This window comes from Chiloscyllium plagiosum, chromosome 5 (assembly GCF_004010195.1).
Source record: "Chiloscyllium plagiosum isolate BGI_BamShark_2017 chromosome 5, ASM401019v2, whole genome shotgun sequence".
Lineage (NCBI taxonomy): Eukaryota > Metazoa > Chordata > Chondrichthyes > Orectolobiformes > Hemiscylliidae > Chiloscyllium > Chiloscyllium plagiosum.
Genome location: NC_057714.1, coordinates 82,317,732 through 82,336,698, shown reverse-complemented (window position 1 = coordinate 82,336,698; position 18,967 = coordinate 82,317,732). Strand labels below are relative to the sequence as shown.

General features: G+C 40.4%; 1 protein-coding gene across 1 annotated transcript in view; it reads right to left on the bottom strand.

The window, feature by feature from the left end:
• Positions 1-482: 482 nt before the first annotated feature.
• The window catches only part of gpr158a (G protein-coupled receptor 158a), a 674,726-nt gene continuing 656,241 nt past the window's right edge, over positions 483-18,967 (bottom strand). The window contains exons 10-11 of the mRNA XM_043690479.1: positions 12,464-12,610; positions 483-3,513 (exon numbers count right to left, since the gene is read on the bottom strand). Of these exons, the coding sequence (XP_043546414.1) occupies positions 1,600-3,513; positions 12,464-12,610 (2,061 nt within the window). The 3' untranslated portion in view covers positions 483-1,599. The remainder of the gene's footprint in view (positions 3,514-12,463; positions 12,611-18,967) is intronic.

Here is an 18,967-nt window from a genome sequence, read left to right as displayed (position 1 = left end):
CTTTCAGTACGGGTGTTCTTGGTCAGGGGGCAGTGTCTTTGTCGTCTGGGGAATAGGTCACCATCAGTCCCATTGCTCTAGAGCAACCAGTCTGGGAAGCAGGGATAGCATGGTCTAGGAGATGTGCAGACATCAGTCAGGGGCCTGGGCATTTCTCATCCAGGGCTGTCAGGTTAGATCGCTCAAATAGGTGGTCCACAATCTGTCCATTGGGCCCACCCACAGAAACCATGGAGAAAGGGAGGTTGGTGGGGACAAGGGGAATCACTGGTTCATGAAAGAGACTGAGCAAGTTATTTTTCAGGACTGGGCGCTGCAGATTGGAGGTAAGTAGGTGTGACATTTGTGAAGTGGGGGGGGCAATCGTTTCTTCAAGGGTACAGTACTGTGAAACATGGATGGGAAGGGGGTTATGTGGAAAGGTGGGGGGGGAGGTTAAAGATGGTTTTCTTTCCAGAAATCATGAACAAGCACATGTTGAATTTGTACAATATAAATGTAATTTTATTGCAGATAAGGTAACTTTATTTACATGCTGCCACAAACCATAAAAGAGATCTATCAAATATTCCCTGGTGGATGCCAGAGCTTGTCAGTAGATAGAACAAGCACAGAATACAGTGTACAGGATACAGCCTCACTCACGATACAATTCAGTACAGTCCAAATGCTAAAGGTCAGAGGTTTAGCAAGTCGTCAGTCCTACCAGTAATTTTGCATGCAGAACACAGAAGCAAATATATGAGCTTACAGATTTGATCTTTTTTGGGTGCCGAACATTGCAAAGCTAAGGATATTTGAAATCTATGATTCAACACATAATGAGTAATTGTTCAGAGCTGTAATACCTTTAAATAAATGTGCACAAATAAGTGGATTTAAGGAGTGTGAACTAAGGATTGTCATGTAATACAGCAAATCTTTGTTTTTAAGGATTAGGCAATTGGAAAGAATCAGCTAATATAAAGAAGCTGAAGTTGGTTATATTTCACAAAGCTAGGTAGGACCACCAATTCCATTATTACAGTGGCTATATGTGCACTAGGAATCATCTTTGGAAAAAAAAAGACACAGAAACCTACTGTTTGATATATCAAAAAACTTTCAACAGCTATTAATACCAAACTATAATTCTCAGGGAGTACATAAGAATCTGTAAACACCAGTCAAAACAAATGATCCACAATATAAATCACACTGAATACAGTAGTATTTCAAAAATGTTATGGCTTGCAGGCCAAATTGAAGCTCAACGTTGTCATGTTGTTGGTTAATAAACAGAAATAAAATGGTTTCTATTACTTAGATAGGTGCTTCAGGTTGGTGTAACAGTACATGACCATTGCATAAAATAGAGTGGTTCTGTCACGTAAGTGTTTCTAAATACTAGAGCATTCCAGAATGCAAAATCTGACAGAATATGTTCTCATTAGAATTGTATGCACATGAAAGAAAATTGATAAAATGAAGGCCGTCATACAAATTGGAATCTTAACTTGAATCCTGCTTTCACTGTTTCTATGTATTGTTTATATGAATTCTTAGTTTCATGATATGAAAACTTTGACTACTGTCAACTCAGGTAGACTAAATTTATTGTCACACATTTTTTCCTGATGTTTGATCATCAAAATCCCAAGGGCAGATTGAAGCCATTTTTGTTGTGTTTACATCTGTGCTCTGCGAACTTTTATTGTCCTTAGTTGCAGCTGTGTTTCTTTCTGCTACTTGTAGAATAGGACTACTTCCCTCAATGTCCCAGGGACATATTTCAGCACGTTTTTCTCTTTCTTTTCCTGCTCCGTTGTTGTTTATGTTTTTGTTCTTTCCAATTGCAGAACCAGGCACTACTTTGACCTCCTTAGGGCAGCTTTCAGCCATACTGGATTTGTCTACTGGGTTTTCATCTTTCATGTCCTTCTCCTTGTACTTTCCCTTCACTTTTACCTTGTTATCTTTCCTTTCTTTTGCTTTCTCTGTCTCTTTCCCTTTCCCTGTGGATACCAATGTTTTCATAGACAGCCCAAACCCTTTCATCATTGATTTTTTCTGGGGAATACTGCTTAATAAAGAGGCTGAGGCAGCTGATGCTGGGCTCTGCTCTGATTCCGGTGACTCTGATGATTCAAATTCCCAAGGACAAACGTTCGCTCGATGAGCAGGAACTTGCTGTAGGCTACTGCTTGACGTTATATGTTCTGGCATGCTCCCTTTGTCTTTTCCATTTCCCGTCTCTCCTTTCTTCCCATCCCCTTTCGTACTCTGGCTTGTCTCTAATGCCTTGCTTGGCATTTCCTTGAAGTCCCAAGGGTGACTCTCACAAACCTTAGTTATTTGATTTGAATCCATATCTTTCGAAGTGGAAATAGTTTCAGACTGCTGAGTTATAGTTGTGCTACCCTCTGGCAGACTTCGTTGTGTCTCCTCAAAATCCCAGGGGCACACTTCTGATATTTCAAGACTGCCTTGTGTTGCTTGTTTTTGTTTCACGACATTTTCCCCGGGCTTGTGTTTGTTGGTGTTCTGAGCCTTCACGCTTGAATGTGAACTATGTGATTCCACTGGTGCAATAGATACATGTTTTTGGATTCTTGACTCTGAAGGAGTAGGTGGCTGGTCTTGTACCTCCCAGGGACAGACTTCAGCTCTGTCGAATGGATCACTCAGTTGAGAGTTTGTTGTATCAGGGCTAACTGTGGACTGGCTATTAATGTGTTGCTTCATTATTCCAACTTTAGGACCTCTTCTTGTCTCTTCAGAAATGGAAGAGTGGCTCAAAGAGTTTTTTGGTTGAGATGGTTCCATTTCATGGTTATCTGCCGAGGGATAACTTTTGGTCACCTCTTTGCTTCTTTGCTGTGGTTTATAGTGTTTGGTGTGCTCATCCATGCTTTGTGTTTTGCCAGTCATTGCCAAAGTCTTCTCCTTTGCACTCGCGATGACACTGAGGGATTTCTGCAACATTGATGTTCTCGGATGCAAGGGTTTTTTGTCTGCACTTAAGTTATGTGCACTAGCAGACTTGCAAACTAATGGGACAGATTCTGTAGAAATATTGTCTGTCTTCTCAAGTGATTTTTTGGCTAACTTTTTCCCCATGAGTGAATCTAAGAGTCCAGCTTCTGTGTTGGAAACTTCAACTTTATTTGCCACAGAGATGTTGGAATCTTCATCTTGATCTGTCACATGGTCATAGCTACTGAGAGATTTTTGCAGCAGTAAGGCTTTACTTTTCATAAAGTCTTCTTTTGCTTTCACACTTGAGCTGGTGGGATCAAATGGATTCTTCCGAGCGATACTGATGCTGTTCCGGGCTATCGAAAGCTCTGAATGTTCCTTGTCCTCTTTGCTGCACTGTCTACTTACTGTCTCTGGAATTTCAGTGATGCGTCTCATAATTGATCGTCCTAACCCTTTTTTCGAGCTTCTCTTCTTTTGCAGATGTGGGTTATTAGCGGTCATCTTTTTTCTTTTGTAAATCTCCAGCTGTGCATATAGTTTCTTCAGTTCATCCTACAAGCAAACAATGGTGTGTTTATGTTTGAGTGCAATTTCAACTGCAATCTTTTATATCATGCAATAAGAATATGATCTGCACAAATTATACAAATGCTTTTAAATGAGTGACAACTCAGCAATGAAATCCAGGATTATTGAAAACTTAAAACAAACTGTATCCCATTTTGGGAGTTTATTAATTACAGTTAGAAACTATTGGTATGTTGACTTAGAATGTTGTTTCCTTTCTTTAGCCTTTCTATGAAGTTTCACACAATTTCTTGCAAAACTTAGTCATATTTCAATATTGTAGTTACTAACTGTGATGTAAGTATCGTTTCAGTAAAATTGGAATTCATTAGATAAATAATCTGAAAAATTTGGGTTTGTGTTAAATTCATATCAATATAAATGTAGATTAGCAAAAAGAAAATTGTTCTTTTACATTAATTATTCTTACAGTAATTTGTTCAAAGTAGAAATTTAAAAATTAAATGATGAGCGATAGTTAGTTTTACTTTTAAGGGAAGACATTGCTGCTTTGTGTTATATTGATCCCAAGCCAGTTAGTGAAGTATGAGACTAGACATTAATGTTTTTCATGATAATGGGTTTTATTCACTGAATGCAGTCTTACATACGCTGGCTTGAGACTTGCAAACTCAGTGTAATAAATCACTTAACTCAGATGAAGCCCAATAAAAACAAAATGAACTAAATGAACAGATGACAGCCCCATCAAAATGTGCACAGTAACACATTGAAATTTAATCATGAGACCCGTTATAAACTTCAGCTCCTGTGGTGCCCAACAATCATGGGAAATCTAAAAAGTTATAGTGGACATTACATACTTCTTTACCCAGCATACATTGGAGTGATCGTGACTGAGAAAGAGAAGCAAGCAGTTAGGTATAGTAACTTCTCCATGGCTCACTACCTAAACTTGTACATGCCTTCATCTAGTTCCTCCAAATTGCTCACATCTCTGTCAACACAGTGTGCCCAAAGATCAGAAGCATGGGGCTTAAGTGAAGTGAAATGCTGACCTAGCTAATGACACCCTTATCACATGGATGAATAAAAAGCAATAATAAATTTGCAGACCAGACCTTTCAAATAATGATAAAAGGCCTGCAACCTTACACACTCAGTATTAATGTGGGACAGGGAGCAGTTTCTTCTGAGAAGTACTCTAAGCACTTAATTAAACAACGTATTTAACTTGTGTATCTTAACACTATAATTAGCATGCAATTACCATTTAGACAGGAAGTTCTATCTATCCTGGAGAACAAATGAGTCTCATCATCAGAAATTGTTCAAGGCTCAGTCTGCAGTGAAGGAGCCGTTGAACGTAGACAAGTAACCTGGCCCTTGCTGATAAAATCAAGATATCTATTTGTTATTGGGAAACTCCTCTGAAGTCCAAGGACCAATCTCGACCAACCTTTGTGGGATAATATCTTGGACCCAGGGGCATTTTATAGAGGAGTTGACATCTAACCAGCCACACTGGAGATGAGGGATAGTCTGGTAGTTGCTTTGGTCTGCCAACAGGAAGCCTTGCCACTCTATGGACAATGTGTCATTGTTGTCAACAAAGAATACAATAATGTTGCAGCATAACTCCAAAATTTTTCTTCCTATTTTATTTGATTTTCACATATTTTGCTTCATATATGTCATATTCTGGGACACTAAGATTCACTATATATTATTATTTGGAAATTTATGTGCATAATTGAGAACCATATATAATGGAATTTGATGTATTTGTATTTGTGTGTGCGTTAAGACTTAGTTTTATCTTTGAGTTCTATGAGTGTTAAAGGGTGTCTCGAAATATATTTTGCATTTAAATAAGGCTGTAAAAATCCTCAAGGTGAATAGCTCAATGCTTCAGAAGAATAAGGTTAGAAGAGAGGAAACAATGGGCTGTTGCCGAGCAACAATGTGTCCGATGAGATAGAGTCATTAAGTCAAAGAGACATACAGCACTGAAACAGACCCTTCCGTCCAACTTGTCCATGCCGACGAGATATCCTAACCTAATCTAGTCCCATTTGCCAGCACTTAGCCCATATACCTCTGAACCCTTCCTATTCATATACCCATCCAGATGCCTTTTAAATGTGGTAACCAGCCTCCACCACTTCCTCTAGCAGCCCATTCCATACACGCACCGCTCTCTGCGTTTAAACGTTGCCCCTTAAGTCTCTTCTATATCTTTCCCGTCTCACCTTAAACCTATGCCCTCTAGTTCTGGACTCCCCCAACCCAGCGAAAAGACCTTGTCTATTTATCCAATCCATGCCCCTCATGATTTTATAAACCTCTATAAGGTCACCCCTCAGCCTCCAATGCTCCAGGGAAAGCACCCACAGCCTATTTAACCTCACCTTATATCTCAAATCTTCCAACCCTGGCAACATTCTTATTAATCTTTTCTGAACTCTTTTCAAGTTTCACAACATCCTTCCTATTGCAGGGAGACCAGAGGTACACGCAGTATTCCAGAAGTGGTCGAACTAATGTCCTGTACAGCCACAACATGACCTTGCAACTCCTCTACACAATGCTCTGTATATAATGGAAAGCATACCAAATGCCTCCTTCACTATCCTATCTACCTGCAACACTGCTTTCAAGGAACTATAAACCTTGAAATCCCAGATCTCTTTGTTCAGCAACACTCCCAGGACCTTACCATTAAGTGTACAAGTTCTGCTCTGATTCGGTTTTCCAAAATGCAGCACTTCACATTTATTTAAATTAAACTCCATCTGCCACTCCTTAGCTCATTGGCCCATCTGACCAAGATCCCATTGTACTCTGAGGTAACCTTCTTCGCTGTCCACTACACCTCTAATTTTGGCGTCATCTGCAAACTTACTAACTATACATCCTATGTTCACACCCAAATAAATGTTGAAAAGTGGTGGACCCAACACTGATCCTTGTGGCACCCCACTGGTAACAGGTCTTCCGTGTGAAAAACAACCCTCCACCACCAACCTCTTTCCTCTACCTCTGAGCCAGTTCTATATCCAAATGGCTAGTTCTCCCTGTATTCCATGAGATCTGACCTTGCTAACCAGTCTCCCATGAGGAATTTTGTCAAACACCTTACTGAAGTCCATATAGATCATGTCTACCATTCTGCCCTCATCAATCCTCTTTGCTATTTCTTTAAAAATCTCAATCAGGTTTTTGAGACATGATTTCCCATGCACAAAGCCATGTTGACTATCCTTAATCAGTCCTTGCCTTTCCAAATACATGTAAATCCTGTCCCTCAGGGTTCTCTCCAACAACCTGCTCACCACCAATGTCAGGCTCACTGGTCTATAATTCCTTGACTTTTCCTTACCACCTTTATTAAATAGTGGCACCATGTTACCCACCTCTAGTCTGCTGGCACTCAGTTGTGACTATCAATGATACGAATATCTCAGCAAGGGGCCCAGCAATCACTTCCATAGCTTCCCACAGAGTTCTCTGGTACACCTGATCAGGTCTGAGGGAATTATCCACTTTTATACATTTCAAGACATCCAGCACACCTCCTCTGTAATATGGACATTTTTCAAGATGTAACCATCTATTTTCCAACATTTTATATCTTCTATGTCCTTCCCCACCGCAAACACTAATGTAAAATACTCATTTAGTATCTCCCCCATCTCCTGTGGTTCCACACATAGGCTGCCTTGCTGAACTTTAAGGGGCCCTATTCTCTCCTAATTACTCTTTTGTCCTTAATGTATTTGTAAAAACCCTTCGGATTCTCTTTAACCCTATTTGCCAAAGTTATGTCATGTCCCCCTCGTGATTTCCCTCTTGTGAAAATGTTTAAAAAGAGAGAACCATCCAGAAGGTTTAACAGTGTGCAGGTTTCTGTCAGGCAGAACAGGTCAATAGCAGCAATGGGCTATTTGCACTGCAGTCTTCAAAACTACTTTGACAACAAAGAAGTCTTGAGTAGTTCAATATCAGTGAGAGAAATCTCCACAAACTGAAACAGAAGACTATTGAAAATGAGTTTTAGGAATCCATGTTAAAAAATAAGTGAGCTGTGTTCGCAGATTATTTATGGGTCTCATGAAGAAATATTAACTAAAGGAGCTGACAGTCAATGAATGCATATGTTTGGGGGAAAAAAAATCAAAATATAGCTGTGCCAAGTGAACAAGGAAACTGGAAACTGGGTGACCCATCACTGAGTTTTGGATATCTGTAAGTTGTTGTTGAGGATAAAAGTATTAAATTTTTATTTCTGATATTTGTAACAAGACCATTTCAACTAGTTCTTGTGTAATGTAAAGCTGTTAGTGTTTTTTCCTTCTGTATGTAAAAAACTTTGATGCAGTTTTGTTAAAATTACTTTGGGAACCTGATGTGAATATATTCAGTGACTTATCACCATGGTAATGAAATTATGAAAATAAAACTTATAGTCTATCAAGAACTGATTTTATTCTGGAATCGCTTTATCTTCTGTTTCCATAATTACTTTCTATCAATTTTCAGTCTTTTTGTGCTGATCTCTTCATTGACTCTGCATGCTGTCTGGAACTTTCTCTTACCAAATAAATTGTTCTGAGGTCAGTTCCAGGAGAAAGTTCCAGGTAGCATGCAGATTAGATGAAGAGGTCAGCGCAAAAAGACGAGAAGTTGATAGGAAGTAAAGGTGGTAGTTACATAAACAGAAGATAAAGAGACTGGAGCAAAGGTTTTCAACTGCAGCAATGCAGCAAGGCGCCATGAAATTCTCAGCAGCCCCTCCAATCAGTGTAGCGGCTTCTGATACTCCACATGCTTGGAGATTTGGCACCTGCACGCGAGCTACACCAAACTCGCTCTGAGAAGAAACTGAGCATGTGCAGTAAAGAGGGGTACAGCTGAGATGGTTTTTGAAGTGGTCTGCCCACCTGGACATATTTCCCCATTAGCATGGATTTTAAAGTGGATGTTCTTGGATTTTTTTTTTAAGTTATTCTGTCTTAGTTAGTCTTAGATTCTAAGAAGAAATGTATACGTTTCTTGTCATATGAGGCCATCCCTCCTCTACTTCGGTTGATGAAACATTTAAACCGAAAGGAACAAAAAAGGATTGTCTGTTCAGAGACAGTGCAATGAGTATATCTGAGTGTCTGGTCTGCAGAGAAAAGTTGACGAGCACTGAGGAAACATCCATCTGTTGTGAACAAACACATCTCGAACTTAAAGAACTTGAGCGAACAAAATATCAAGCAAACACAACATCTGATGGACTGTGCATGGGTATTGAATAAAGTTCAAGAGTTAAGTTACCTGGTGGCAAAATCAAAATAACCAAATACCATTGTCAAAAACTTAATCAAACCTGCATGTAAAAACTCACAGTGTGATGTTAGGAGCTGATGCTGCAAACAAGATTGTCAAAATTCCACCCTCTGATAAAACGTTGAATTGATGACATGTCAGCAGAATTGATGACATTTCTATGATATGCTGCTGTAAGAGATGTTCGCTACTCATGGGAAGTTTGCTTTGCGGATTGGTAAGTCCTCCAATATAAGTAGACGATGCCCACTGTTAGCCATCCTTTGGTATGTTGATAGGAACTCCATTTAGGAGTATGTTTTCTTTTGCAAGGAGCTACTGAGCCATGCGACTGGTGAAGAAATATTTTGGGTAAAAGATACCTTCTTAAGGTAAAATATGTGTTGGACATGTGCACTGATGGAGCAGCCTCCATGACAGGGAGGTTGAAGGGTTTGTTAGTAAGGTGAAGGAGCAAAATCCTGACATTCCAATCACCACTGCATCCTCTACTGTGAAGCTCTTGTAGCCAAAAAATGCCACCAGAGTTAGCTGCAGTACTAAACAAGCTATGATAATTGTGAATTACATAAAAATCACGTGTTCACTATTGTGTATGCAGAGATAGAGGCTGAGCATCAGAGTTTACTGTTACATACTGAGATGTGATAATGATCACTGGGTAAGGTTCTCTCCTGGATTCACGAGCTCAGGAGAGACCTGACAGAGTTGTCAACAACACATGAACTGCTTTATAAAGAGTTACTATCTGGTTATAGTTGGCAGGATAAGCTGGACATGTTCAGCCATCTGAGTGAGATGAATATTAAAATGCAGGAGTAAGAATGAGATGTACCTTACCATCACAGAAAAGCTCCAAGCTTTCAGTTCAGAGGTGCAGAAATCCCATCTGCAGTTAAGTAATAGCCAATGACTATGGAGTGTATTTTTAGATGATGGCGTAGCACCACGATAAAATTGCATCCTGTGACTTCGCAAGGCACGATCCACATTAATGATCCTCATCATGATTATGAGTCAGACCCAGAATATGACATTTACAGTAGATTAAAGAGAGGTGAATACAGCGGTGCAACAAATTGGAAAATAGAAACACCATCATGTGTTGTAAATGTAGTCTCTTTTTTTTTAGGCAATCCTTTGAGATTAAGAAGAATTATTTTCCCCTCTGGAACAGTGGATCCTGAGGTGACTAATGGCAGATGCATATACTCTGCTACAACTGGAGCACCTGGTGCTTGTAAAGGTGGGTGCGTGTGACGCCCAGGTTTTCACACACTCCTATTCTTTGTGCTTGGTTTTCACCTGGGCGTATTGGCACCTTCACAGATGCATCATTTCTTATTTGCTTGGTCATTGTCAAGAGATTCTCATGAGTCAATGGGGATGTTATGTGTTCTCATGGAGACTTTGAGGATATCTGACCAATTGGTTACCATTTGATCTGCAGAAGCTCAGAGTATCAAACTCATTTTGCAAATCTTGTGCCCAGCATATGGATTATGTTGCTCGCCAATGTAGCTGATCAACAATAACCAGTGCCTTGATGTAGGATAACATCTTGAGAGAGGACATTAATATTGGAATGCCTATCCAGCCAGTAGATTTGCAGAATTTTGTGGATGGATCAGAGGTGATATATCTGCAGGAATCTAAGGTATCTGATATTGATTGTCCATGTCTCTGTTGCCTAAATGACAGGTGGCACAAATGACCTGTAAACCTTGAGTTTGGTGCTGGGTTTGAGGTCTTTGTCATCAAACACTCGGTTCCTGAGATGATCAGAAGCTCAACTGTTGCCATGAAGGCTGGATTTCATCCTTGATGTCTGCTTCATTTTAAAAGGTGTTCCCAAGGTATAGGAGTTATCCAACAGTTTTCCTTGGATCAATGGGGAACAGATTGATAGGGGACCTCTGTCATCCAGACTTTTTAGCCTATGGCCTAATCTCTTTCTGAATATTTCAAGGATAATTTGGAGCTCAGCCTTTGAGTGTATACACACAAGAATGTCATCTGCATATAGCAGCTTGATGACAGGTTGGAGAGAACTTGTCTCTGAGCTGCAGGAAATGCAGGTTGAACAGTTTCCTGCTTATCCAATAGAGAGGCTTCACTCCGGCATTAAGTTTCATGGATGTATGGTGAGGTTTTGCCAGGAGGAAGACACTAAAAAACATTGGTATGATAACATAGTATTGTTGGACCCCAATTTTTACATGCACAGGTTCTTGATGGATCGATTGATGAGGATCACAGCACACATGTTGTCATGCTACAGGCAGAGAATGGGGACAAACTTCTGCTGATATCCAACTTTGAGAAGACTCCACGATCTATCTCAGTTGACATAGTCAATGTTTTTTGTGGCTGAGAAGAAGACCATTCCTCTTGCTGCTCCATGCACAGTTCTTGAAGATTGTATGCAAGTGTCAAGGATTGGAACAAGCGAGTTGCTATAACGTTTTGTATTCGTCTCTCACAAATTAAGGAGTTTGTAATAACCAGGTCATGGCTTAGGTACAAAGTTGGGGGCATCAGGAAAGAACAAGGTCGGCCGTGGAGGATATAAAAATGGTAAAGTACAATTTTCACCCTTAAGTGAGCTACCTGACCCATAGAGCGTTCTTGTTGGAACTCAAATCATTTGTGAAAAATATCAGAAAATGTAACAACGGAATAGGAACACCAAGAAAATGCTCAATTTTGGCTCAAGAAGGAAGGACTTTGAATGTAGTCTATTATGAAATATTCAGATCTGGCTTTTCACAATGATGAGAGCATCTCATTGTAGACAGAGAGAATAAGGCCAAAATTGGAAGTCCCACTACAGAATGGCAAGTACCATCTTTACAGGGGTGAAATGAGTGAGAATGATAATTTTGCGTGAATTTAGATATTTGTGTTTCATAGTTATGGGATTAAAATTCTTCACAAAAATGATTGTCTGAAACAAGACAATTAGATAAAATTATGAATGAAATTTGCTGAATGCAAGAAATCTCCAAATGTTCAAAGAAACATTTTGTCCTCTAACTTTTCAGTGGAATACACTACTCAGTCCATATGCCTATAGGGCCAATTTTTCATCTTATTACTTTGTAAAATACTTTCTCATTACCTTTCTTTTTAAAAATTATTTTTAACTCACTTGCTATTATTTCCTGGTTCAGAACAGCAGCCCAGCTATTATTTATCAATAAGTACTTAATAGTTCCTAACAGCACAAATTATTAATATTGCTGGCTTAATTGGTTCGGTCCAACAAAAATAAGTGAGCATGGTCTTCTGTCTTTCATCTTAACTCTGACATTCCCCTATGTGTATTCTAACCTGTACCCCTTCCTGAATTAACTGTACTTTCTAAAAACCCATCGCTCTTTTAATTTCTTCCAGCTCTGAACAAATGTCATTGACCTAAGTTTCCACTCTGTTCCTCTCTCTTCAGATGTTGCTAGACCTGCTGGATATTTCCAATGCTTCTATTTCTGTTTCACATTTCCAGTATCTACAGTAATTTGCTTTTGGGTGAGTATAACTTGATGTTTACGTGGAGAAAGTAATCTATCGTTCATGTTGCATTAAAAAGCGAAATTAGTTGCAGAATGTGACAACAAGAAAAGTTCATTGTTTTTACCCTAATGTCATCAGGATCAAGGCTGTGTTCACTCCAGGCTGAGGTGATGCTGCTGTTCAGGTATGACCCTGATCTGCCCATGTCCAACTCATCTTCATAGGCCTCTGTTGCTATGTCATCTCTGGGATTGATACCTGCTTGAAGGAACTAGAGGGAAAGAAAAAAAAGATAATTATATTTGAATCTTGTCAAATTGGTTTGGTTGAAAACAGATAGTAGAATCTTTCAAATGCTGGATTTTGTTTCAGCCAATGAATTCTCTTATACTTAAATTGTTACTGGTCACTTAAATTCCAGTAATGAATGCTCCAAAACCTGCTCCTAATAATTACATATCCTTCCAGCAACTTTCAGGTCGACTTCAAATAATAAAATGTAAACACATTTAGGTAACAAACTGTAGGCTCAGATATCCTTGTAGAATGCCATCAGTATGGAAACAGATCCTTGTATTCATCTTGTGGTGTTATGATTTCAAATGTGATCAGTAATGTCCCATCTTCAGAAAGAGCAGTGAATCAAGAAAAGTATTTCAACATTGTGTTTCCAGTCTGCTGTAATGTCAATGGAAAGTCTTCAGATTTTACTAGTTTTATCTTCCTTTATGGCCTTTAAAACAAAATCCGGCAGCTTTTCATGGCCTCGCTATTCTCTCTGATTTCAAATACAACTACCATAACTTCTCCATTATAGAAGCTGCCTCTTAGAAACAACTGAGGAGGAATTTTAACCTTCTGCTACCAAATGGGAATACTGATCAGAGGGATTAACAGGAAATGAGACATCATTCTGGCCTGGGTTCACTCCATTTACACAAGCCACCACTTCCTCTTCGCTGATTCAAGTCAGGTGAAGCTCCCACTATAAACAACGAGAGAAGCATGGCAGGAAGCAGCCAAATGGTCAGAAGAGGTCAAGATAAATTTGTTTTAAATTTCAGAATTGAATTCTATCTTAAGAAGGGCTTGTCAGTTTTTCAACAGAAGTTTTACAACATAATTTTTGATCCTATTCTTTAATTTCTGGTAAGTTATAGAAGGAAAGATACAAGAATACTGAAGAAAGTCTGTGACTTTTTGTCATCCTTTTCCTTTCTTTATTCTATGTGGAATATTGGAGTTATTTGCAAGGCAAGCGTTTGTTGCACAAACCAAACTGACATTTAACTCACTCAACCGTTTCAGAGTCAACCACATTGCTGTAGTTCTGAAGTCAGATAGGGACCACACACTAAAGGCCAAAGTGAGGGCTGCAGATGCTGGAAATCAGAGTCTAGATCAGTGTGGTGCTGGAAAAGCACAACAGCACAACAGGTTAGGCAGCATCCAAGGAGCAGGGAAATCGACATTTTGGGCGAAAGCCCTTCATCAGGACTGAAGGCAGGGTGGAGAGATAAATGATGGACTGAATAGTCTCCTTCTGTACCTTAATAATTCTGTGACTTTGTGAGTTTGTGTTTTCCTCTCCTCCATGATGACAATCCTGTAGTTATCCCACCACTTTAAATTTTACAAGCAATCATCTTCCTTAAGATTAGATTACTTACAGTGTGGAAACAGGCCCTTCGGCCCAAAAAGTCCACACCGACCCGCCAAAGCGCAACCCACCCATTCCCCCACATTTACCCCTTTACCTACCACTACGGGCAATTTAGCATGGCCAATTCACCTACAATAGGTGAATGGGGGTGGGGATGAAGGTGAAGGTCAGAGAGGAGGGTGGAGCGGATAGGTGGGAATGGAGATTGGCCGGTAGGACAGGTCATGAGGACAGTGCTGAGCTGAAAGGTTAGAACTGGGGTGAAGTGGGGGGAGGGGAAATGAGGAAACTGGTGAAGTCCATATTGATGCCCTGGGGTTGAAGTGTTCCAAGGCAGAAGATGAGGTGTTCTTCCTCCAGGCATCGGGTGGTGAGGGAGTGGCAGTGGAGGAGGCCCAGAACCTGCATGCCCTCAGCGGAGTGGGAGGGGGAGTTGAAACTTTGGGTCACGGGGTGGTGGGGTTGATTGGTGCGGGTGTCCCGGAGATGTTCTCTAAAACGCTCTGCTAGGAGGCGCAAAGTCTCCCCAATGTAGAGGAGACCACATCAGGAGCAACGGATACAATAAATGACATTGGTGGATGTTGCAGGTAAAACTTTGATGGATGTGGAAGGCTCCTTTTGGGCCTTGGATAGAGGTGAGGGAGGAGGTGTGGGCACAAGTTTTGTGATTCCTATGCTGGCAGAGGAAGGTGCCTTCCCTCAATACACACTAAAGGTCATTAGTGGTCAATCAGTGATGCTTCACAGTCACTATTATGGAGATTAATTTTCAACTCCTGACTTGTTAATTGATCAGGTGGATTTGATATTAGCCTACACTTCTGGATTTCCAGTCCAGTGAGATTCTCACTGTGAACTTTCTAATGAATCTTCCTACATTCAAGTCTAAATCATTTGTACAATACCACAAACAGCAAGAATCCCAACACTGACCCCTATGCGACCCCACTGGACACAGACTTCCAGTCATAAAAAAATCTGTCCTTGACTATCACCCGATGCTTCCGACCAGTCAGTCAATTCTGGGTTTAATGAGACAAGTTTCATTGAATCCTATGGGCTCTTATGCCAAGGCATACCAGGCTTTGGGCCAAGTGCTGGAAAATGAGATTAGAATTGTTAGGTTTTTTTGATCGGTGCAGACTTGATGGGCTCAAGGGCCTTTTTGTGTGCTATCGAGCTCTATGTTGACCATACCACTACACAATTGCCCCCTAACTATGGTGTGGCCATGAATGCTGTCAACTAAACTATCTATTCTCTACCTCAATGTAATAGCTTCCCTTCAAACATTCCCTGCTGAGTTCATAAAATACTGTATAAGGCATTCTAACCAACTTGCTGATGGTCTGCCAGGAATTACCACCAACCCTCTGCTGGCAATCCTGTGGATGGATGCATCAGTGCAAGCTGAAAGAGAAATCGAGTGGTGTGCTATTCCCAGAGTCCCTCTCAATATTAACATGGGATGGGGTGCTCAAAGGGAGTTTAGCTGCCTTCTCTATCGGTGCACGCATTGAAAAGGAGGTGCCAGTGGTGGACTGGGGTGGACAAAATCAGAAGACAAATCATACCAGGTTATAGTCCAACAGGTTTATTTGAAATCACAAGCTTTCGGAGCGCTGCCTCTTCATCAGGTGAAGTGGAGATGAGTGGACAGGCACAGAATTTATAAACTTAATGTCAGTGTTAATATGCACAATCTCCTTAGGGATTCTCTCCACTGAGTTTGTGATGTCAATGGTAGCCATGATGTGGAGGTGCCACTATGATAATAGGTCTTGGGCTCTTGTTTTTCTGCTAAGAGAAACCCTATTTCAGGACCAATCAGTTGCCTTACTGCTGGCAACAACACAATGCAATTTAACTACTGGATACATATTAATGATTTTGGATCTATTTCCACCTATAAATATCCAACTGTATTTCAAGGACAACAAGGATTGTCACACAATTGTACAGTTTGGCTGTGGAAATTATTTTGCTCTCATGCTCTCAGAGGTCCAATTTAAATCGAAAAGTCACAGCTTGATGTGGTTTTGAGTGCAGCAAATTGATTTTAATGGAGATGCAAGGGAGGCTTGAGCTACGTCAAAGTTGCCCAAGGAACCTCAGGGTATTTGTTGGGACGTTAAGGGGAGCAGAGATGCTTCTTCAGCCTGCAGAAGGAAGCTTTCGGCCTCCTCGGGCCTGATCCTCCTGACACCAGCAGCTCTTTGGAAACCCTGCCTCTGGCTGGACCCAAGCAACCAATGCAGAGCTATTTCGGCCTGCTGCCTTGACACTATTCTCACCAACACTGAGCAGTAGATCAAGTTCAAAAGCAAGCAATAATCAGCTCAACAGTGAAAACTGTGGGACCATAAAACTTTCAGACATAACGAAGCACATTCATCACAAGACCACTGCACTGTAAACCTGCAGGTATTAAAATCAATCCCAACAATTCTGCTCCTTTAACCATTCAGGACTATCCGGTTATAAATTCTTTTGTTTTGTGTTTTTAAAAACTGAGGACTGAAATGAGAAAGAGCAGTATTGGAACTAGCGTTTGAAAGGGTGGCTGTCTGTCTTGAAAAGCAAAGTAATCTGACACCTATATAATATCAAAATACTATGATCGCTGAAGCAAATCTGAAGCAAACAGACAGAAGGTGTTGGAGAAACTCAGTCAATCTGGCAGTGGCTGTGAGTGAAAGAGAGTTATTGTTTTGAATCCTCCTTCAGAACTAACATGCGGGCAAGCATCGTAAAAAACAGCTTGAACAAACAGTAATTAGACTTCAGGTTTCAGACAATGTGGTGCCAAGCAACTTTTACTGACAACAAGAAGTTGATTGGATGTGGGACAAATCAATGACAAAATTCTTTTTATCTACCAACAACTGTGAGATTGGTTCTCAGGTAACTGAGCAGCTTGGAACTGGGAACCAGTTATAGAGAGAGAAGTATTCAGTTCTCCTCCAGCTCAGCAGTGCTCCCTCTGTTCTCTGCAGTCAAAACTCATCTTTCCTGGTTTATCTTTCCTGCAAGCAATTGCTATAACTTGTAACTGATGAGTTTTTATGCATGAACCAGCCACCTTGTGTCTCTCACCAAACAACTGAAGCATCCTGAGAGCAGCAACTGAAGCAACATGCTGCCCAGCAGGAATGGCAAACAGAACCTGGGACCAACTGGTACAGGAAGATGAACATAGAGGGTGTTGATCTCAATTGTTGATGATGACAGCATCCTGTTCTTAATCAACGTGTGAGCGAATAAAGAACTGCGGATGCTAGAAATCTGAAACCAAAACTGAAATAGCCAGAGAAACTCAGCATCTGTTGACAGAAAGCAAAGTCAATGTTTTACACCCAGTGACCCCTCTCAGGAACCATATGGAGAGAAAGCAGGTTCAATGTTTCGGGTCCAGTGACTCCTTCAGAACCATAGGGAGAGAAAGCAGGGTCAACGTTTCAGATCCAGTAACCATGCTTCAGAACCCAAAGGATCACTGGACCCGAAACATTGACTGCTTTCTCTCCACAAATGCTCATGGCCTTGCTGAGATTCTGCAGCATTTGTTTGTGAGGACGCTCTTCACTGAAGCTTTCTTCCCCTCAATTCTAGTTCACCTTCAATCTGAATAAGGTGATGTCTGGTGACAAGCATCACCTGACTGCCCTCTTTCTCTGAGCACTTGCTAAAATACTTTGTTTCTAAAGGCTGACAGTTTATGCTCTGTTAATCATCCATTTGAACCATCCCATCCAATAAATGTGGAACATGTGTTAGTATAGTCATGTTTCTCCTTACCCACCTTCTAGCTCAAGGTCCACTTACATTCTACCAGGAATATCTCCTGGCTCTTTCTACGAGGGCTGCAAAAGCTGCCATCCTAGCATCATGGAAAGTCAACCTGGACCACTGACAGAAGTAACCCAGATGTTTCCTACATCTGATTTTGAAACTGTCCATATTTTTGCAGAGAGAGAAAATCAGTGCTGTAGAGGGTTATTTCTTTACTGTACCGTTTATTAGGTCTGAAAGTTTCATATAGAATAAACAGAAAAAAAACTATTTCACCAGTTGAGGAGTTTATGAAAAGAGGGCATAATATAAAACTTTGAACTGGACCCATTAGAAGTGAAATTAGGAAACACTAGGGTTGTAAAAGTTTGGAACCTTCTTTTGCTATGCCAATTGATGCTCAATTGATGATCAGTTTATCAATTAGATGAACTGATATTGTGAGCTAAAGACGTGAAGGGATATAGGGAAAAGATGCAGCTACTTGAAGATCAGCCATGATCACACTGAATGTCAAAGGAACATGCTTGATGGCCTAAAGAGCCTGCTCCTGTTTTTAAAATGTCTCCCATAGGTGAGACAGAAGGTCTCCGCTCCTAGATGAAGCAAGAAAGCAAAACCCACAATTTCCTCTTAAGAACTAATGCTGCTCCTTTATTAAAGTGGACTAATCTGAGAACTTTAAGCCAAACTGGGTATTATCTTTCAATGAAAATTGCATAAGCTATGCAGTAAAAGAAAATCAGGCTGTTTCATCACAGAGGGAAGAGGGAGCAAGAAAGTGGACTAAAAAGTAGGATTGATGGATTCACATGACTAAGTATAAAGGGAAAAAACCTTATGACCTCATGTAATGGCTATTACCAGGTAAAGTCTTCATAACAATTGTGAAGACTTTACAATTATCTTCATTCTATGCTGCATTATCTTTATTCTTGACCATCTGTCTACAAATCCTCCAGGTTTCAGTCATCCCTATTCTCTGTAGATCACTCCTTCTCTCACAGTAAGCACGTCCAATGGTCCACAGTCCTAAGTTAGTAAAAGCATCCTTACTGTATGATCCAATCTCTTTCATATCAGTCCTGCTTTTCCTGCAGTATCCCCCTACTGGATGTTTGCATCGCAGGGTGGGGAACACTAAATCCAAACCCTCATCCAAATCAGGTA